Here is a 19,985-nt window from a genome sequence, read left to right on the forward strand (position 1 = left end):
TGCTATTTATGGAAACATGAATTTAGGATTTTTACTTTTTGATTTACTAAACCAGGACCATACTTCCAGACATCGAGTGCTGAACCGTCGTATGGCAGCGCGAATCATTTACGGCTACGCCGGAGATTTCGACCCCGACACCGCTATCCGAAGATTTACAGACTGATCAGGAAGCTCGGTCGAAGCCTAAGGGAGAGGTTAGTCGGCCCCTAGACCGTAGATGATTAACCCCTTGCTATGACCAGCAAACTCAACATTTTGAATGTGATTCTGATGGCTTTAAACGCATACTCATTCCTTTCCATGTGGGATGCGTTTGGTAAAACTAAACGGAACGTGCATCATAGTAAATTCGATCTAATTAATTTCATCTGACTTTTTCATATGCATATATTCACTTACACACTATTTACTTGCACTGTGAAATTCGTTTAGAATTAGTATTCAACTTATTCATCAGCTCTATTCTCACTGCATACATAATTAGTGTGTCACGTAGGAATCTAGCAACCCCCCATATATGGGCATTGGAGTTTGCGCAGTGTAGGTGTAATGCTTTGCGACCCCTGCATATATAAGCGCCACACCCAGATCCTTGAATCATTCCGTCGGAAGCTGCTTAAGGAGAGCCTCAGTTGTAGAAGATTCCCTCATCCAACCGCCACCAGCTAACATGGCTAACATACCTCCTCTTCCTGGCCCAATGCCCACCATCCCAGCACCAGTCGCTCCAGCTTTAGCAGCACCGGCAGGATTTGCACCAGCCGCTTCTCAAGAACCAGCAGTTGAAGTAGGAAACCCACCCAATGAGGTATAAATAAGTTTGGGAGCCGGACTTCGTACGTCGTCCTATTGCGTTGTGGATTAGTAGTCTTCTGCGTTTACTGCCCCCCTAGTTTAATGGCTATCTCCTTAGTTAGCAGTTTCGCAGTTGCCCTGGTTGAACTCGTCTTTATGCTGTATAAGTCTAAGTTAGTTTGGTGTCACGGCTTTGTTCGCTCCACCTCATATTCTCGTTTAGCTCTTTACGCGTCAGTTATTTTTGTATATTTTAAATATTTTTAGTATGTTACTTGCCCGGTTCTTTTTCTTTACTTTTCCTATAGTTCTATCGCCATTCTTTACAGTTAGTTTCGTTTTCGCACGCGTTCCTTCGGGCTCTACGCATTTCGACCCTTAGTTTAAGTTGGGTTTTGCGCTTAGTTTTTTCTATTCGCCCTTTTTCATCTAGTGTTGGAATTAGTGTCATGGCTTGGTTCACTCTATTACCCTATTTTTGTTTACCTCGTTAGTTCATTTAGTATCGCGGTGTTATTTCCCTTGAGTGCGCCTTTGTCTTTACGTGTCCGGTCCTAGCTGTTTTCATTTCTCGCGTTCTTGTCGGTCCATGTATCGCACGTATTTACTTTTGCTGTCTCGGTTTGTTTTCGCTTTCTACTTTTGGCATTTCCGCGGCAGATATACACTTATTTCAATAAAGTTAGTCACCAAAAACCAAGAAAGCTGAGACCACTAAGCATCATGGGAAACTTTTCATATCAAAAAAGCATATATATACAAAGCTTTTTTAATACAAACTTCAGCTCGATGATGGTCAGAAGAGGTGAGACTGTAACCGGTAAAAGATTCGCAAGTCCGTAAACCGTTATCAGGCCGTTGAACGTGTAAAATGAATCTACCCATAATCCTGGTCGGCCTCAGCTTTATGGGTTTTCAGGTGACTAACTTTATCGAAATAAGTGTATACCCAAAATTAATTCCTAAACACCAAAACCTATTTATTCCCATACAAATTCACCCCACCCACCTTCCCTGGTGACGGTTGACGACGCATCGCATGCTTTTCGCACGCTCATTGGCAGCAGTCGCGGTCACCTTCCATATCTTAATTCCCGTGTCTCGGTAATGAGTATGCAGTGAGGATAAAATACTATTATCTTTGCGAGTCATAGTTCTCATCATCAAATTTCCATTTTTTTAACTCGCTAACCTTGCAGTAACCACAGCTGGTTTTGTTTGGGGAATTAACATGTAGTGTAACACAACAATGGGTACTTTTCCACTTTCCTTTTTCAACTTTAATGAATAATAACTTTAATATTTATAACGCACGTATTCCATATGCGCACATAGGCGCGTGCGCGTAACTTCATGAATAGTCGGGAATTTGTTTGACGTCATAGAATTTAAATAGCCGATCCCTGCCCTCCCCAACTAACCAATCATTATCAGCGACGACCTAAAGATAATGGGTTAGACTGACCTATGATTATTGATCATATAGCTATATTCCCGTAAACTAGAGTGATTTCAATTACCCTGGGCATTGCTAATCAAATCATGCGCTAATGTAGCCTCTAGTTAGAGTAGAATTAGATATATTCACTTGACAATAATTTAATTGACGTCCAAGGATTAATTCATAAATTTACTATATTTTGCTGTTTATCATTTTTCATTGTGTATAGACGCTATAGACAACGAACTTTTTTTAAAGTAAGCCTTTGAGAGTGCCGTTTTCAAATTGCACGATCTTTATAGATTCCTATGATTAGAGTGAAGTCATTAAACCCGTGAAATAGATATTAGACTAATCAGGGACCGTGGAGCCGGGGGGAGGGGTGGCTGCAGCCTCCCCACTTTTTGCGCCAAAAATACGAATATAAATAAAAAACTCCCCCACCCCCCCAAATTTAATTGAGAATATGCTTAATTTTCAAATGCCAGCCCCTCCCACTTTTCAATATGCTCCAGGGCGGTCCCTCCTAATACACATTAGTAGACCCTAATTGTTTTCTTTTGTGTCTGTTTGACCATTACACGTTGACTAGTATTTTTATTTCACGGGTTAAATGCCTTCACTCTATTATACTACAGACTATCAGTCTATTAATACAGTGTAGATAATATAGTCATGCATGCATGTTTATAGGTTATGATGGTAGTGGTGATGATGATGATAATGATGGTGATGGTGGTGGTGATGATGATGATGATAATGGTGGTGGTGGTGATAATGATGATGATAATGATGGTGGTGATGATGATGATAATGATGATGGTGATGATGATAATGATAATGATTAAGGTGATGATGATGATGATGATGATTAAGGTGATGATGATGATGCTCTGATGATGATCAAGGTGTGATGGTGATTGGTGATGATGATATGTTACAGGTGATGCTGGTGATGTGCTGTACTGCTTAGGTGTGATGCTCATGCTCCTGCTCGTGTGTGCTGTCCTGCTTCGGTGCTGATGTGTGTGTGATGTGCTGCATGGTGCTGCTGGTGTGCTGCTGCTGCTGCTCCTGCTCCGGTGCTGCTGTGCTGTGCTGCTACTGCTTCCGGTGCTGCTGTGCTGCTGCTCTCTGCTTCGGTGTGCTGCTCCTGCTCCCGTGCTCTGGTGCTGGTGCTGCTGCTCTGCTTCCGGTGCTGCTGCTCCTGCTCCGGTTGCTGCTGGTGCTGGTGCTGCTGCTTCCGCTGCTGCTGTGCTGCTCCTGCTCTGCTTCGGTGTGATGTCTGCTTCCGGTGATGATGGTGCTGTGTGCTGCTGTGCTGATTCCTGTGCTGATTATGTGCTGCTGCTCTGTTCCGGTGCTGCTGTGCTCCTGATTGGTGATGTGTGTCTTGCTTAGGTGATGAGTCTGATGATGGTGATGATGATAATAATGAAGGTGATGATAATGATGAAGGTGGTGATGATAATGATGATTCGAACCTTCAATGAAGTACAAGTCTGCCTTGCTGATCAAGATGCATGACTGTCATCTTGTCGAGTCTTGGTTAATAAATTAGTTTTTCATTGACACAGACAGTACATTCTTTTAAAATGATGAAATTGGAATATAATCTTCTCTCGGGCGTCTTGCTTTGTCACGGAAACAACCGCCTTGTATGACATCATAACAGGTTGTCCCTAGCGGCTGCTCAAAGCTTGACAGAACTTCATTTACATTACTTCATTTTGATAATATGCTTCCACAAGAAATCCTTCCAGCTATGACTCATTATATTTTCTGAATTATGCGATAATAAACACATATGATTATGTAATTCTGAAAGAACTGAAAAGAATAACTTTATTTAGAATTCAGAATGTTATCATCTTGAAGTATTTCCGGAGGATGTGCCCGACCAACAACTCGCCCACAAAAATACCACGAGGAATGAATGAATTGAACGTCTGTGATAACATTGACGCTTTCTTGATCAAAGGTTCTTGTTTATTTGCAGGTAAGTAAACAGCTAGTTTTAGCTGGTTTTACAGTCCTTAAAGTTGATCATTTTGAGCATAACTATACTATAACAGTAGGACAGTTAGAACTCGAGTTTCTTAGTTTGAATATATTTAAGTCACGGCTTGTGTATGTCGTAGAATGAGATTCTCTGTTACTGATTCTTTGTTTTAAATACTCCGTTTTGAAAGACTTGAAATATAAATATATAACAAACGAAGGAGGATGGTGATACTTGACAAAGCTGCTGTTGACACTAACGTTGCTATTAATAGTGTAACATAAACACTTCTTATTGGATTACGGTACTTATAATAGTAAAAGTGATGTCTACTTCAAAAACATCAATATGATTACCCTATTTGTTTTTGATTAAGACAAGTTTATCATGGTTTCAAAGTGTACTCAATGACAGAACAAAAAACGTGACGGGATTTCTCATCGATCCGCGTGTTGGATGCTTCGCTGGTCATGCACGGGTCACAATATGAGCGTCTTTAGTATCGGGTTCCACTCAAGAAAGACGCTTTGCCATAGCTACTAGAGGGTTGAAAATGCTGTTTGAGTATTGTAATAACTATTGTACTCGTAAAAATAGACATGTTTTTAGGTATATATAGTAAGTGGTTAACAATCTTCTAGATGGCAAACCATGATGGTCGTTGGATGCAAATCATCTAGAATTGAGAAGACAGTTCAAGAAATAATGTTTGGAAGAAAAACAGAAGATCGCTAGACCTTTAAAGTCAGTGAGTACACAAACGTTATATTTGTATATCATAATGTTGTATTTTCACATGTAAGAGAGGCTAGTCAATCTACAACAATATAACAATTGGTCGCCAAATTTCGATTCAGTGTATAGCTGAAGTAAAACGATTAATGAGAAAGATCATTAGAAGTTGATTCAACTTCGTGACTCCAAGTTAGGGACCAAATAATAGTACATCAGGTTTGCCATTTAAAAAAATTATCATTGTGTAGGTATATAATGTTATAGCCTGAGCAACATGTTGCAAGTAGTTGATAAAGTAGTACTAGTAAAGTAGTTGTTATAACAAATGAGGAAAAGCCTTGTATCGAGAAGAAGCTACGAGGAAAAAACTTTGATAACCAGGGTGTATGTACCACACTTGAGCGTGCCATCATGCTCACTATCATTGTTATTGAAAAATGAATTCAAGGGTGGAGTAGCTGAGAGGTTGTTTCAGGGTATCGATTGGATTTTGATCACTGGGATTGTGAGCAAAGGTAACTTGGAGATATTTCGTTACTACGTCATTCCAAATAATAAATAAAAAATAGTGTTACTCTTTTAATACGTACCCGCTGTACGAAGAGACCGAAAGTGCAGGTATATCATTGATGTAGTATATAGTATTGATGATTATCGAGTTGCATGACAAATATATAACGACGTACAGAATAATCTCTTTGAGTGAATCCTATTATTGAGGTACAGTTGATCTTCGAATTGACAAGCTCAAGGAAGTTGCTTTTAAAAAAATTTTGAAGAGTCGAAACTAATGAAAGGATCTAAAACTTAACATTGGTTCTATTTTCCGATGTCATAACTTTGAGAAGGGGTCGGATTGTGTTATTAATATTGTGTTGAATTATTTTTGGAAGGCTCGATATTGATCGAGGGTACTTATTGACTCTCATCCACCATTGCACGTCAATTATTTTTAGAGATAGCAGGTCATGACAGTTGAATGTTGATCAGCTCAACAGCGTTTATGCCTCAAAGGCCAACACAATACAGTGCAGTGCAAACTCTATTACGACCATCATCCTCCGTACGGGAGTCTTCTGTGAGCATCGCTCCACACGCACTGACACCACTACAGTCTTCACTATTTACAACACTCAATTCATAAAACACGAATCGAACACGAATGTCTACTGACCCAAGAATAGCTAAGGTTGTTTTGACGAGTCGAGAAAGCGAGTATAGTATATCAGGAACACCTGAACATTTAAAATAATTCAATCTCGACGCTAGCAGCGCTAAAAAATATAATACAGATTACATATCATGAGTCGTGAGTTTAGTTTTGGATTTTAGCTAAAAAATACTTCACTTGGTTAAGATTAGAGCATACAGAACTGAACATGAAAGTAAGTGTCAGGAGTATTCGTAATTACTGGAAGCATTTTAGAAACATGATTTAATGTCATCATTCATTTTTTTCAATTGGCAGTGAAGTGAAGTTAAATCAAAACGGATCTAGAAAGTAATCCTGACCGTTTCGTGTGAGTTTGCAGTAGTTGTACAGATGTACCTATAGAAAAAAAATGAAAATATAACCAAAGGTAGGTCGGAAACACCATGCATGTATCTTTGTAAATTAATTTGGTTTGAATTCTACCTAAGTCAGTCGTAAAAGTTTAGGCTGATATATGATATTGAGATGTTACCAGACATACGGTAAAGATTTGACAACAGCTTGCTTCTTGATTCCGTGTAAGCTCACCAGTCGTTACGCCGTTTCCAGAACTGTTAACAAAGACTTGCTGAACATACTTCGAACTACGTCATAGCCCAGATTGACTTTTTAATCAAATCCCATGATTTTTGCATTCAATCTCCCCCAAACTAAAGGTAGAGGTAAAGTTACTTTAGTTTTAGGTAATTTCTTAAGGTACGATGAAGTTATTGTCCTCCCTGTAACAGACCGACACTTCAATTCAAGTGTATTAAAAGCAAACGGTAAACCAAATATAGAAACCGATAAGGCGCGCTCCAACTACAGGTTTGTGCTCGCCTCACACCTCTGGGGTCTGGGGTTCAATTTTTGGACTCGGCATCTCACGGTGAATCGGTAGAGTTTGATGGGTTGCACAGCGAGGATTTTCCCCAAGGTTCTCCATTTTTTTCCCTCCACAAATTCCCCCACAAAGTTCGAATTCTATCCTGTGAGTTACAGCCCTGTAGCCTAAAATTTTGATCAGCCCCGAGGTTGTTGCAGGATCTGTGAGTCCGTCTTTAATTAGCCATGCCTTGACTTAAATCAACCCAGAGGTTGTTTCAGGTTATCGATGGGTGTGAAGGCTTTTTTTAACTTGTGTTTTTTCATTTTTTTTTCAAGATAGCTTAATTTATATTCATCTCCCCCATCGCCGGCAAGCTGGGGATCTCATTTGTAAAGTGTTTGTCATTAGTTTCTGCATCTACCACCTCACAGGTACAAAATAAGCCTGCTCGTGTTGACATTTCTTGACTCAAATGTGGCAGGACTAAAATTACTACTTCCCATGATATGTCTGTTATAGGGTGATTATATAAAGAGAACGCCCTAGGACAGATGTCTGTAATACATGGTATCCTTCACACACAGTAACAGGTATCTTGTCGAGCACGAGCTTGCCAGCCGGGGAATCAACTGCTTAGATTCTTAATAGTAAGTTATTGATGTGAAAACAAATGTCATGTCCGTTCTAAACTTGCTGCTACATCGTTTGAGGTAAGACGAGTTTTGTGAGAGTTGTTTATCGTGCCGTTAGACAAGCTCAGCTTCCAGTTTAAGGCTTTACGAAAACTTCTCTTTACTCTTATCGAAGCTCAATCTGCCAAGATCCCATCTTCAATTCTTCGATCGTTAAAAGGAGACTTGAAAACAATATCACTGCGTTGTGATTGCGGAAAAACGTTTTACTCGATATTGACTCAGACTTTCTGGACAGTGATCTTAACATCAACTAATGACGTCAAATATATTGTCGTCAGCAGAAAACGATCATATTTTCACTGAGGCGGTTTAATTCCCCTTGGCTGGCTTTTAGTTGAAATACGGTAAAACGTTTAGCAATAGCTTTGTCGTAGATATTCTATTTTTGCGGCGTTAACAATGAGTCAACCACTTGAACAGAAAGCGGAAAGTTTGGAAGTACAAGACGATAACAAACAGTAAGATTATTTTACGATATATTTTCTGCTTCTTTTATTTCTTTCTCGTATGATGCTTTGCTGGACACGATTTTGCTTTTTGCGAACACTCGCTTTCAATTCAACGATTTTCTGATTTCGTCATCAACAATTTATTCCTGTACTTTTACGTACTTATAATCATTATTTTCATAATTTATAAATTTAGATATTTTCTAATGAAGTTCTAGATTAAGTATTGCTTCGGACTTTTTTGATTTCACGAGGAACAAATTGAAGAGGAATGGAAGTTGTTGTCTACTAATGAAGATTCGAATGTTCTTCAACACGTAATTCCCTTACGCAGCAATCCCGGTTATTTTTAGCTTGTGGATACGCCTCAATACTCCAACAATATATGTGAGGTAAAAGTAACATGTAGGGATTTTTGGGGTTTTAAAAGCTTTTAAGCTTTCTATCAATTCTAACTTTGAAACTGAAACTTTAAGTTTCATTTTAGCCTTTTTTCGAATTCCTAAAATACCACTGTGTTCTTTGACTATAGACTCATTTACTCAGAGAGTTAGCCTCATATCAGTGTGAAAAATATTAAAAATTATATTTAACGAACTCCTTAAGCTTATTTATCATTATCATTATCATTTATAAATTATCATTATCTGTCTTTAACTAATAGTTATTTTTACCATTCTGCACCATTGTTATTGCAATTGCTAGAATGAAACATTATCCTTGCAAGATGGTTATCGTATGAGTGGGGAGCATACGGTAGTTGCGGTTACTGTTCGGTACGGGTACAGTACGGCCGCCAATTTGCCGTATCGTTTCGCACTCATACGAAAACCGCTCTAATAGAATAAACTATATACGTAGACTGCCTATGCATTTTATATAGTTCATTTGAACCCATTGCTTTATTGTCTGTGATCTCGTGCCTTCTCAGACGGAGCTCAAACAGGAAGTCTTTGATATTGGACTCCAAATTAAAATGATGCCCAATGTTTCTACCATTAATCACTAGTTCTCGTTTGCGTTGGATTCGGGGCATGTGGGGTCGACGTCTAACCTCGGCCTTAGTATTATATTTTAGATCTTATTAACATACTTTGGATTTTATTACTATAGATTCATATTTTAGCTTTTAACCTAAATTATTTATTATCTTATATTTATTAGGGCTCCTATTGATAGCAGATATACATTCCATGTAACTGAAGGGATTACCCTGTTTAAATAAAAGTGTTCATTCATTCATAGTTTGCTTGAAGAGTAAAAAATATACAATATCTATTTTATGTCTTACAGATGGACAAGGCGGTGTTTAGAGAAATGAGTTATCCTGTGCCAACAGCAAGGGGGAGATTAACGAATCACAAAGACTCCCTTCCCATGTGGGGTAAGCAGATTTTGTAGCAAGTCAAGCAATTCACTGAAAGAGAAGTTTCAAGAAAGTTCTAAATCTAACTATATTTAAATGAGAACATGCGTAATAAGTAAATTACGAGCCTTAGATGAAACGGCTGAAGAAGAGTGCCATACAAGCCTTTCACAACTCCAAGTCGCGTAAAAAATGAGCCAGCTCAACTAGAAACTGTGGACAGATTTAAATGACTAGAACACCATCTATTGGACGACAGAATATAGAAATTCTAGAATATAGATTTTCTTATTGATGTGAATGTTATTGAAATTGTTAATTGTTTACGTCATTGACCACTGTTTACGTTACGACAGTCTCGATATTGGTACCCTGCGAGCAGAGGTTTTTTTCTGACCCTCCGTGCTTGAGCTGTTAATGTTTTGGAATAAGTTTCCGTGACCCTTCAGTCCCACATCGCTGTGTAGTTCACACCACATAATACGGGTTGAGTTTCTTTGACGTGTTGCTCTCACCACGAGAATTTTCTATGGCTTCTCTGGTCTTAATAATAATTACTAATGATTTTAATAATAATATATTATTTTATACTGCGCGACATTCATAAAAATGATCTATTGCGCATTACATCTACTACCACGCTAAGTACACGAGTAATGATTAAACCTCATCATTCTCAAAAAGGCTCGTGTTCAATCAGGTTTCATATACTCGTTTCTTATTTTGTTCTAGTTGCAGTAACCGCAGGTGTCGTGGGTTCAGTATTGGTCTTGGCTGTTTCGTATCTAATTTTCAAACGGCTAAGAGAAAAAATGCAAAAACGCTCGGCATCGCCAGAAGATATAGAAAGGTTCCATATTCCTACCGTTTATCTTCCTGTCCCGACATTATCAAGTGCCTCTTCGACATCTTCCCTGATTGAAGAAATATTTCCACAGCCAGGAGATTCGAACTTTCTAGACCCCAACATATACCTGTAAGTATGTTGTATGTATGATAGTTATCAAATATATAGGACGTTTGCATGATAGCGTCATTGACCTCTACTAGCAGACTACTATTCCGTTGATTAGCACCAATCGTCTTATAACTATTCTCATGATGGAATAAAAATTTACATTTTTTTTCGCGAAGCATTATGGTAGTGAGAGTCAAATGACGCCATCTTGCAAACGTCCTATAATACCATCGTGAGTTTTGATTGGCATACCATGGAATTTCCCATGATGCACTTGTATTTTCTAGTGGACACAAAATACTTCAGGTGAGTATAACTATTATATACAAGAAACAAGTGGGATATTTCAAGGTGTGTCACGAGAAAGCATTAGATAACTATTATATACAAGAGACAAGTGGGATATTCCATGGTGTGTCATGAGAAAGCATTGTAGAGCTATTATATACGAGTGACAAGTGGGATATTCCATGGTGTGTCATGAGAAAGCATTGTAGAGCTATTATATACGAGTGACAAGTGGGATATTCCATGGTGTGTCATCAGAAAGCATTGTAGAGCTATTATATATGAGTGACAAGTGGGATATTCCATGGTGTGTCACGAGAAAGCATTGTATAACTATTATATACAAGTGACAAGTGGGATATTCCATGGTGTGTCATGAGAAAGCATTGTATAACTATCATATACAAGTGACAAGTGGGATATTCCATGGTGTGCCATGAGAAAGCATTGTATAACTATTATATACAAGTGATAAGTGGGATATTCCATAGTGTGTCATGAGAAAGCATTGTATAACTATTATATACAAGTGACAAGTGGGATATTCCATGGTGTGTCACGAGAAAGCATTGTATAACTATTATATACAAATGACAAGTGGGATTTTTTGTCCTCTTGTAGGTCTTACGAAGATGCACGTCTCCCTGGATCTCCATACATGGGACCCGGACGTTTATGTTTTTCTGTCAACTACAACAAATATTCAGAGAAACTTAGAGTGAAACTTATTAGAGCAACTCGACTGACACCAAAAGGCGAAAATGTTACAGCCACGCCTTACGTCAAGATATGTCTGCTGCCTGACAAACGCCAAAGGGTGCAATCTAAGATTAGACACCGCACTTCGAATCCAGAATTTTTCGAAGATTTTGTATTTCTTGTACCAGAAAGAGACTTACACACGCGGACATTGAAGTTTACTGTCTGCGACTATGATCGCTTCTCACGTCAACAAGTCATTGGTCACGTGATGTATAATTTGACGGATATTGAATTTTTAATGAGTGATGATATCAATGAAATATGGATGGATGTTTGCGAGGAAGATCCTAAGGTGAATCAAAGCACGACGGCTCAAAAATATATAACAAATACAATAAAACATAATTTATGACCAAGTTCTTATTATTTTGATTTTTTATTAGGTTGCCTTTCCAAAAGGAGAAATTAATTTTAGTCTTCAGTTCCTTCCCACCGCAAGTCGCTTGACGATAGCCATTGTGAAAGCAAGAAATCTAAGAATAGAGGGTGAACATGGTGAACTATGTATGTCACAATCATCATCATAAAAAACAGTCATATTTTCCTGTCTTTACAGCGCGATATCACATGCGTGAAGTCGTTGCGATAAAATATGGTTTACGTCAATCTTAGTGTTTACGTGACATCGTCGAAAAAAAAGATGAAGTTTTCAATTTTAGATGGACATCTACCAAAACCTAGTTCGTCGCGACAACGATTTCGCGCGTGCTATTGACAAGCACTGTAAAGGGTATTCTACCTAGAATAGATAGCTTTACCTTGGGCGTAACTTGGTTTCCCCGCCTTAATTACGTGTTATTTCCTAGAGTATTATTCCATTGTTTATCGGTTACACATGTATAGGGGTACAATCCAAACAAAGAAGCTGATTCTCAAGAGAATGATATGAACTCATCACCGCTTAAGTTAAATTGAAAATAACGTCTTCATATTTTTCATTTAGATCCTTATGTCAAAGTGTCAATGGTTATGGGAGGAAAAACTTGCAGAAAAAAGAAAACAGCCATCTGTAAAAGGACTTGTAATCCTGTCTACAACGAAGCCTTTGTCTTTACAATTCCACCAGCATGCTTGGAACGCGTTAGTCTCGTTGTATCAGTGATTAATGCTCCAAGACTCAAAGGGGCCAAAAAACTCATAGGGCGTTCTATAGTAGGGCCCTACATGTATTCCACAGGAGAGGGCCTTGAACACTGGAAAGAGATGCTTGATTTCGCTCGTAGTAATATAGCCAAGTGGCATACTCTTATTTGACTTTGTTTGATACAGTGAAATACATAGTTTAGCCTAACTAATAAGATCTAGGCTCCTTGCATGCTACTCCTTCTAATTGTCTTATTGCAATGAGGCAAACAGAGAAACGGCCCCACCTTTCTTTTGTGTCCATTGTTTTAACCTATCCATGGCTTCCATATTATTAGTCTCATGTTTTCAAAATTGTATACTTTGAGGCTATACGATTTTAATTTTTTTAATGTGAAATACATAAATATATCTCTGTTCTGTGTGATCAATAACCTGAGTAGCAGGCCCTGGAAGGGGAGGGGAGCCTGATACTCGGGTTATGTGGTCAAAGTTATTGATCTCTAATTGGGAGCAATACATAGAGCTTTACAAAAATCATGTGACATGAAAATATAAGTTCAATAAAACAGTTCAATATTTGTGGGGGGAGGGGAGGGGGGGTTGGAGGGAGCATGTGGATTTTGAGGGGAAAACAGCATTTTAAAAAAGAGCATTGTCTTGGGTGGGGATGTCAAACAAAAGGTAGTAATTTTAAAGGGGTATGAAAAAGTAAAGCAAGGTTCTCAAAAGGTATGTGCTGTTTTACAACTCAGAATCCATGCAGTACTCCTTCCTCTTAGTAGCTTTAAATACATTAACAATACAGGGGACCTCCGAGAATAAGTTTTTACACACAACTTACAAAACCAAATAAAGTCGCACTGTTGAATAGTAAATTTTGATTCTAATTTGATAGTCACTCCCAACCACCTCCAGCATTGGAGACAGTGCAATGATGGAGGCAAAGGGGAGCAAAATGCCTGTGCAATGGTCATTGCTGTGGGAAGGTGGGTGTTTCCACTATACACCTAAAGTAATTTCCCTCCATAATCTTGAAAGATAACAGGATCATTCATCAAATCTTATAGGACAATTACAAAGTTATTATGTCCACCACCTTTTCTTGTGATTTTTCGTGGAAATGATTTGAAATTGACATTAGCAGTGTTCTTGAACATAACAAAATACAGTCGTCGAGAGCTGTGCTGTGCTATCCTTTTAAAACCAAGACTTTGTGTCATACTCAAAAACAACTCCTTTGAGAAGAATCTAGAATTCATTAAACAAGGTAAAGGAAGTACCACAAAGAGATAGCCATCTTTTGCTATGATTTTTGTACACTGTTTTAGCATTTCACCTCTTTTGACTGGATCACCTTCAAAGTTGATTACAAGGCTCAACACTACAATGTCATACTGCGATGCTTTAGAATCAATCTGTAGGAAATCTGCCTTCATAATCATATGGTTTTGAGGATTAAGATCTATTGATGTACAATCTATCCACGATTTTTGCTTAGTGTAGTTGCAAGACAAGGCTCCAACATCCAGTAATCGAAACTTATGATCTTTGTCTGGATGTATACCATTCTCTTTCAGCTGTTTCAACACCCATTTAGCACTATTAAAGCCTCCATATCGTTTTTCTCCAAGTCGCGAAGCCTCTTGATAAGCATCGATTCCTCCAAGTTTCTCCAACTTTGTATTCAACTCGTTCAGTTTTACAGCTTTCTTTTCACTTGGAAGTTGACTGTCTTTCTTAACGGCTTCTTGTAATTTCTTTAGAGCGTGATATTTGTTAATAAGCTTTTCATCCTTCCTTATGGAGGGTTTTGTGAATGTAACAGGCTTCTTTTTGGTCGTTTTTTTCTTCTTTTTCTTGTGTGTTGTGTCTGCAGTTGATTCCCTCTCTCCGTCCGCCATTTTGAATCCTGAAAGACCACAGGGTGCCCAAATAAGATTCATGTGTGTGTTTCAGGATGCGGATGTTTAAAATAAAATGTTTGACTTATACATTTAGTTTGACATTTACTACAGTTGTTATTTGTAGTGGAAAAGCTTTTACAGCGAATTTTTCAGTTATATACTTATCTATTTGTATCCTAATAAACTCTAAACCAAATATGCAGGAACCTTGTTTGGGCTTCCTGTGGCCAGGTTACAAGCCTCACTTTGAAACTCGTTCTCGTTCTCTTGAAAAGTCCTCCGATTCAAAATGGTGGGTTTCTTGTAATACTAAAAAATAATCCTTCTAAATCCCTGCCATCTATACTTTGTCCTTACTAATTTCACGTCTCAGCCACTTACCAATGTCTAATCTTATTGTTAGTTATTGCATTTGATTGATATAACGTACTATAGTGGAGTAATTTAGGTAAAATGTGTAGTACGTCGAAGACCAAATCATGATTTTTTTTTGTCAGTCTGTTAAGGATTATTTTCTTAATAAAATAGTTGATATATTGATATATGCTATTATGATTTTCGAAGTATATTTTCTACCAGAAGCATTGCTTGACACGAGTCGGTCGTGCACATGATAGTATTAAAGGTTTACAAATATTGATGTTTCTAATTTTTTAGAGCGAAGGAACAGCTACCATTCGTACGAGGAAATTCCTCACCAACCGCCTGCTTTCTCGAAAGCAAATGGTAAGTATCACGAAAAAAATTTGATTACATATATATGTTGTTCATACATGACATATTACAACACCAAACTGTCCCACAAGTAATAGAAATTATTATTTATCAAAAAAGCTGTTATGTAGATCTTGCTTTACGAGAGCACATGGCACAATGAGTGATAATTTAAAATAAATACAAATTACGATAGTTATTATTTTGGATAGTGCAAGTGCTTTATGCTCTGATAAAGCATGATCAAACAACCAATCAGAAAGCCAGATTTATTAAAGCTCTTTTACTATGCTTTCCAAATCTTCATGAAGGTAACCTATAGCAAGAGTCTGTAATGTTTTAGTTGTATAGTACATTCCGTGTAACAAAGAAATGTGTTTGTGTGTCTCAGGTCGTAGATATTCTTCATCCTGGCCGAGCCAGTGTCCCTAAGTCTGAGATCAGAGAGAAGCTGTCCAAGATGTACAGGACTACTGCAGATGTTATTGTTGCTTTTGGTTTCAAAACAGCTTTTGGTGGTGGAAGAAGCACTGGATTTGCTTTAGTCTACGATAACCTTGATGCCCTCAAGAAATTTGAACCCAAATACAGACTTGCTAGAGTAAGTTTTGTTCTTTGTTGTTTACTCTGGCTTACTGCAGTTTGTAAAACAAACCAAAATGAAATATAATCTTGTGATTTCATTATGTCAGCCAATCAGAACTGAGAAAGGTCACAAAATAAAAAATAATAGTGTTGCTAATATGCGCTTAATAACGGACATAATACATGAAAAAGTGGAGCTCAAACATTTATTTAATACAAGACCAACAATGGATTTTAAAATAATCATGTTGGAAAAACAAAAAGAAACTTTGCTGCATGAAACTATATAAATTAAACCCCCATTATGATCTTGAAACCTAGCTCTTTTCAGGCATTTTTCTTCGTTTTCTTTATCTTTAATTTCTCATCATTTCTTACATTCTCTTTATTACTCGGCTATTTTTTTCGTATAATGATAATTCATGTGTTTTCTATTATTATTCCAGTTGCGGGCATGTTTTTATTTTTTTATTTTTCACTGATCAATTTTCGCAGGCTTTATGATACCTCAGTTTTGCAGTGTCATCATTTATGATTACGATTATGACCTTTTGTGAAGATAGAAAATCAGAATTTAAGCAAACAATTCGCCTCAGCCCAACAGTTTATTTAGGCCATTTTTGCATATGCCTAACAGGATTGCTAATATGGGAGTTACTGAGTGTACATAATATGATCTTGCAATAATTGAATTTATTTTATTTTGCACACTGGAGAAACCCATATACTTATTGACCTCCTTTATGCATCATATTGTCAAAGGCTATAATTATTTAAATAAGCCTTTTGAAGATGACATTTTTTTCCAGTATGGCCATGTTGTATGGTACTTATCAAATATTGATCGTACATGTATACATGCCTGTTCACGAAGTTCTAATCCTTTTGAGGGGAAATTTAAAGAATTTTGGAATGAAAATTTAAACAACCCAAAAATTAAGGTTATCTTCATTTTTCAATTTCAAGACAATTTATTAATTAAGAAATAATTCAGGTTGGATTATTAGACTCACCATCACATGTGAGTAGTGTTTGTTAGGTCTCTCCAATGATTTAAGGGCTTTCTTAAAATTGTATTCCTCCCTCCAAAACCTCTCAATCTAATTTCCAATTTGATTTATGAGTTTAGCCTGTGTTCTGAATAAGCCTGAAGCGAGATGACGTTTTACCCCGTCTCTAGACCATAATCCTTTTCACATTGCTTTTGTTCTTTAATTATGACTATTGTTCCTGTATTCTCTAAGGAATCAAAAATTTTAATATGAAAGATTTTTAAAAACTATTATGGTATAGAGTCGGGGGTAAAACGTCATCTCGCTTCAGGCTTATTAGATCATCCCAGAGGTGACTCCTGACTAGCTCTTGAAAATGTTATTAAAAAACCATCTTTTGTCTTCGTTTTACAGCATGGCCTTTATGAAAGGGAAAAGAGTTCTAGAAAACAACGCAAAGAAAGGAAAAACAGAATGAAGAAGGTCAGAGGAATAAAGAAGTCAAAAATTGGTGCTGGCAAGAAGGTGAGTAAAGTTATGGTGTTATTTAATATTATTAAATGTATCTGTTTTCCTGATGTTGGGTGCATGCATATGAATTCTCCTTTCACTCGTTATCTTGATTACGGTGTCATATGTCAGTAGAGTTGTTTGTTAGTTCTTTCTTGTGCTTCAAAGGGTTTCTCTGCAGGTTATCTAGTTTTTCTCCCTCCACAAGAATCAACTTGTAAATCCCAATTGCAATTTCAGTGGATGAAGAGCCACTCTGTAGAAATGCCACTGATAAATGCCGTTGATTTTTAAATGATTTAATAACTGGGATTGACTAATGTTAGTGTGTGAAATATGTGTCAATTAAATTATTTACCTTGAGTATGATGTTCCCCATTTCAGACCACATGTCATTCCCTAGAGTATTATTTCTTTGTTTAATGGTTGTACATGAGAAGACACATGAATATGGATGCAACTTAAGCAAAGAATCTTTTGACAATAACATGTGGTCTTAAATTGGAAAACATGCTAAAGAGTTCTAGTCATTCTTAAAAATGAAAGAATATTAGCGCTATATCCATAGAATATTAGGACAAAGTTAAACAAATGTATGCTCTAACATTGGCCGCCAACCAAACCAAGGCCTTTCAAACAAAATAATTTAAAATCAAATTTTCTTAATCACGTATGTGACTCTATTTCTTATTTATTCTTGACCATATACACACAGTGTAAGGTAAAATATATGCTTTTAAAACAAAGAATGTGAATATTTGTAATTCTGATGTTCTTCTAATGTCATTTCTAATGTTTTTTTTAATTGTTTTCTTTTTTAGTGAGAAGTATTCCAACTTGTTCCTTCTGCTTGTAAAATTCTTCAATGTGGAGTTATAAATAAAAAGTTGAAAGTAATACAGTCTTGTATAAAAGTTTTCAATTTTGAGTTCTGAGCTTATGACCAGGGGGCTGTGAAATGGATATTAGAGTAATATATAGAGGATGTTACATGGGCGCACAGAGATACGAATTTTATCTTCGAGTGTTCAATTGATATCTCATGAGTGAGCGCAGCGAACGAGTGAGATATCTAAATTGAACACGAGAAGATAAAATTCGTATCTCCAAGCGCCCATGTAATGTTCTGTTTATTATATAGATATCAATGAAACTTAAATAAAACAAAAGCTCAAAAATTCTTTATTAAAATAGCTAGCCGATTCAACAGCCATATCTTCACCTGTGAAAGATATGGTATCTTCCACTGGTGAAAGATATCAAGTTTTCGACACTAGAGAAAACCTGGTGTTTCATCGATATCTATATTAAATAAACATTAGTAAACCCTAGTTCCATTTTTTTGTGTGTGTCTATTTGACTATAGAAGTGTTTTTACGGGCATGTTTGTCAAGAACAATATACGTAAGAATATATGCATTAGTAGACTAGTGGGCCTACAATAGATGTCTATTCTAAACCAGCATTGATTCTTGATTTTAGTGGTAAATTCACAGGGAGCCCGCCTTGGTGATGCTAAATCGGTAAAACGATCACGTTTCATATGTTGATGACATTACATAATAATCGTAACTCAATACACCCCTATTACAAATATATATATATACGTAATTAGAACTTGTAATGCAATTACGTATTTGAATTTATCACGGTATTAAGTTACGCGTTACAAACACTGGTGTTCTATTACATAGTGACCTTGGTACATGTATGTATAGGGTGTATTGAGTTACGATTATTATGTAATGTCTCAACATATGAAACGTGATCGTTTTACCGATTTTAGCATCACCACGCCGGGCTCCCTGTGGTACATTCAGGCTCTCCGTGTAAATACATGGTATTATTAGTAACAGCAGCTTATTTTAATTATGGAAATATTTTTCATAACATTTTGTCTTGATATTTCATCACTACAACTATATAATGACAATGGTTTTTCAGAGAATACTTTTCATTGGTCCTTTACTATGTTCATATGGAAAACCTCTAGAATATTTTCCCATGACTTTTCTTGAGCAAACAATGAGATTTCGCATCTCCCCCCCAGTGGACCAACATCCGTACGCTTTATGATAAGAGTTCTCTTACAGTGAGGTGTATAAGGAGGCTCTATCAAGTGCCCAGTACCATGGTAACGGTAATGTACACCTAGATGCTGTTTGTTGTATTTGTGGTAATTGCGCCATGATCATATCTCCATCTGAGTCGAGTGCCAAACTTTTATCATCCTCTCCACTGACGCACATTATTGGACACTCGGATTCTTTCTACTGGAATTAACAGCAGGATGCCAAACGTCACCGCAAGATATATTGTCCCAGGTGTAGCGTATCAACCCCAATACCCCATCTGTATAGCCTTGAAACTAACTCGGGCTCACATTTTCCAAACGCGCATGGTTTTTCCACCGTATTCATTAAGGGATGCAACATACATGGGCAGGGGAATGGAATACCAGCACGAACCACCTCTGGTCTTGTGATGCCAGTGTTAGGACTTGCTCGAGCCCTTAGGACACGCCCATGACTTCCAACACCACCTGGCTGACCTTTTTCACATGTCGGTTAAACTCATTCAAGAGCTTCTTCGAAGTATTCCAGGTTGATGTCTGTCCCTGGACTTGGTGGTGGTCATCGAAGCCAAGTAAACCTATGCTAAGCAGCGAATCCCATGATC

The 19,985-nt window shown here is 37.3% G+C and overlaps 3 protein-coding genes and 1 long non-coding RNA gene across 4 annotated transcripts; 2 read left to right on the forward strand and 2 right to left on the reverse strand.

The window, feature by feature from the left end:
* Positions 1-6,392: 6,392 nt before the first annotated feature.
* Positions 6,393-7,934, reverse strand: LOC148905702 (uncharacterized). Its single transcript, XR_016121707.1, has 2 exons — positions 6,671-7,934; positions 6,393-6,525 (listed from the first exon to the last, which is right to left on the reverse strand). It is a non-coding gene; the product is annotated as an uncharacterized LOC148905702 (long non-coding RNA).
* A 580-nt stretch (positions 7,935-8,514) lies between these two features.
* On the forward strand, positions 8,515-13,476 carry LOC148905703 (synaptotagmin-C-like). The gene is made up of 6 exons (XM_089039968.1): positions 8,515-8,533; positions 9,435-9,525; positions 10,240-10,483; positions 11,375-11,807; positions 11,899-12,019; positions 12,459-13,476. Exons 2-6 carry the CDS (start codon positions 9,435-9,437, stop codon positions 12,767-12,769), a joined length of 1,200 nt encoding a protein of 399 aa, XP_088896094.1. The 5' UTR covers positions 8,515-8,533; the 3' UTR covers positions 12,770-13,476.
* Positions 13,477-13,558: 82 nt separating this feature from the next.
* On the reverse strand, positions 13,559-14,502 carry LOC116302891 (uncharacterized). The gene has a single exon (XM_031712291.2). It carries the CDS (start codon positions 14,500-14,502, stop codon positions 13,663-13,665), a length of 840 nt encoding a protein of 279 aa, XP_031568151.2. The 3' UTR covers positions 13,559-13,662.
* Positions 14,503-14,743: 241 nt separating this feature from the next.
* On the forward strand, positions 14,744-18,203 carry LOC116302886 (small ribosomal subunit protein eS24). Its single transcript, XM_031712282.2, has 5 exons — positions 14,744-14,797; positions 15,163-15,231; positions 15,611-15,820; positions 17,211-17,321; positions 18,128-18,203. The coding sequence occupies exons 1-5, from the start codon at positions 14,795-14,797 to the stop codon at positions 18,128-18,130; spliced, it is 396 nt and encodes a 131-aa protein (XP_031568142.1). The 5' UTR covers positions 14,744-14,794; the 3' UTR covers positions 18,131-18,203.
* The last annotated feature ends 1,782 nt before the right edge of the window (positions 18,204-19,985 follow it).

Source organism: Actinia tenebrosa, unplaced genomic scaffold (assembly GCF_029948245.1).
Source record: "Actinia tenebrosa isolate PJP-AT-01 unplaced genomic scaffold, QUT_ActTen_1.0 PGA_scaffold7__59_contigs__length_16204524, whole genome shotgun sequence".
NCBI lineage: Eukaryota > Metazoa > Cnidaria > Anthozoa > Actiniaria > Actiniidae > Actinia > Actinia tenebrosa.

Excerpts from the sequence above, each read along its gene's own strand:
- LOC148905703 (XM_089039968.1), top strand. The coding sequence starts at position 9,435 with ATGGACAAGGCGGTGTTTAGAGAAATGAGTTATCCTGTGCCAACAGCA. Across the intron at positions 9,526-10,239 it reads AGACTCCCTTCCCATGTGGG|TTGCAGTAACCGCAGGTGTC; the intron begins GTAAGCAGATTT and ends ATTTTGTTCTAG. Across the intron at positions 11,808-11,898 it reads TTTGCGAGGAAGATCCTAAG|GTTGCCTTTCCAAAAGGAGA; the intron begins GTGAATCAAAGC and ends ATTTTTTATTAG.
- LOC116302891 (XM_031712291.2), bottom strand. The coding sequence starts at position 14,502 with ATGGCGGACGGAGAGAGGGAATCAACTGCAGACACAACACACAAGAAA.
- LOC116302886 (XM_031712282.2), top strand. Across the intron at positions 15,232-15,610 it reads TGCTTTCTCGAAAGCAAATG|GTCGTAGATATTCTTCATCC; the intron begins GTAAGTATCACG and ends TGTGTGTCTCAG. Across the intron at positions 15,821-17,210 it reads CCAAATACAGACTTGCTAGA|CATGGCCTTTATGAAAGGGA; the intron begins GTAAGTTTTGTT and ends TTCGTTTTACAG.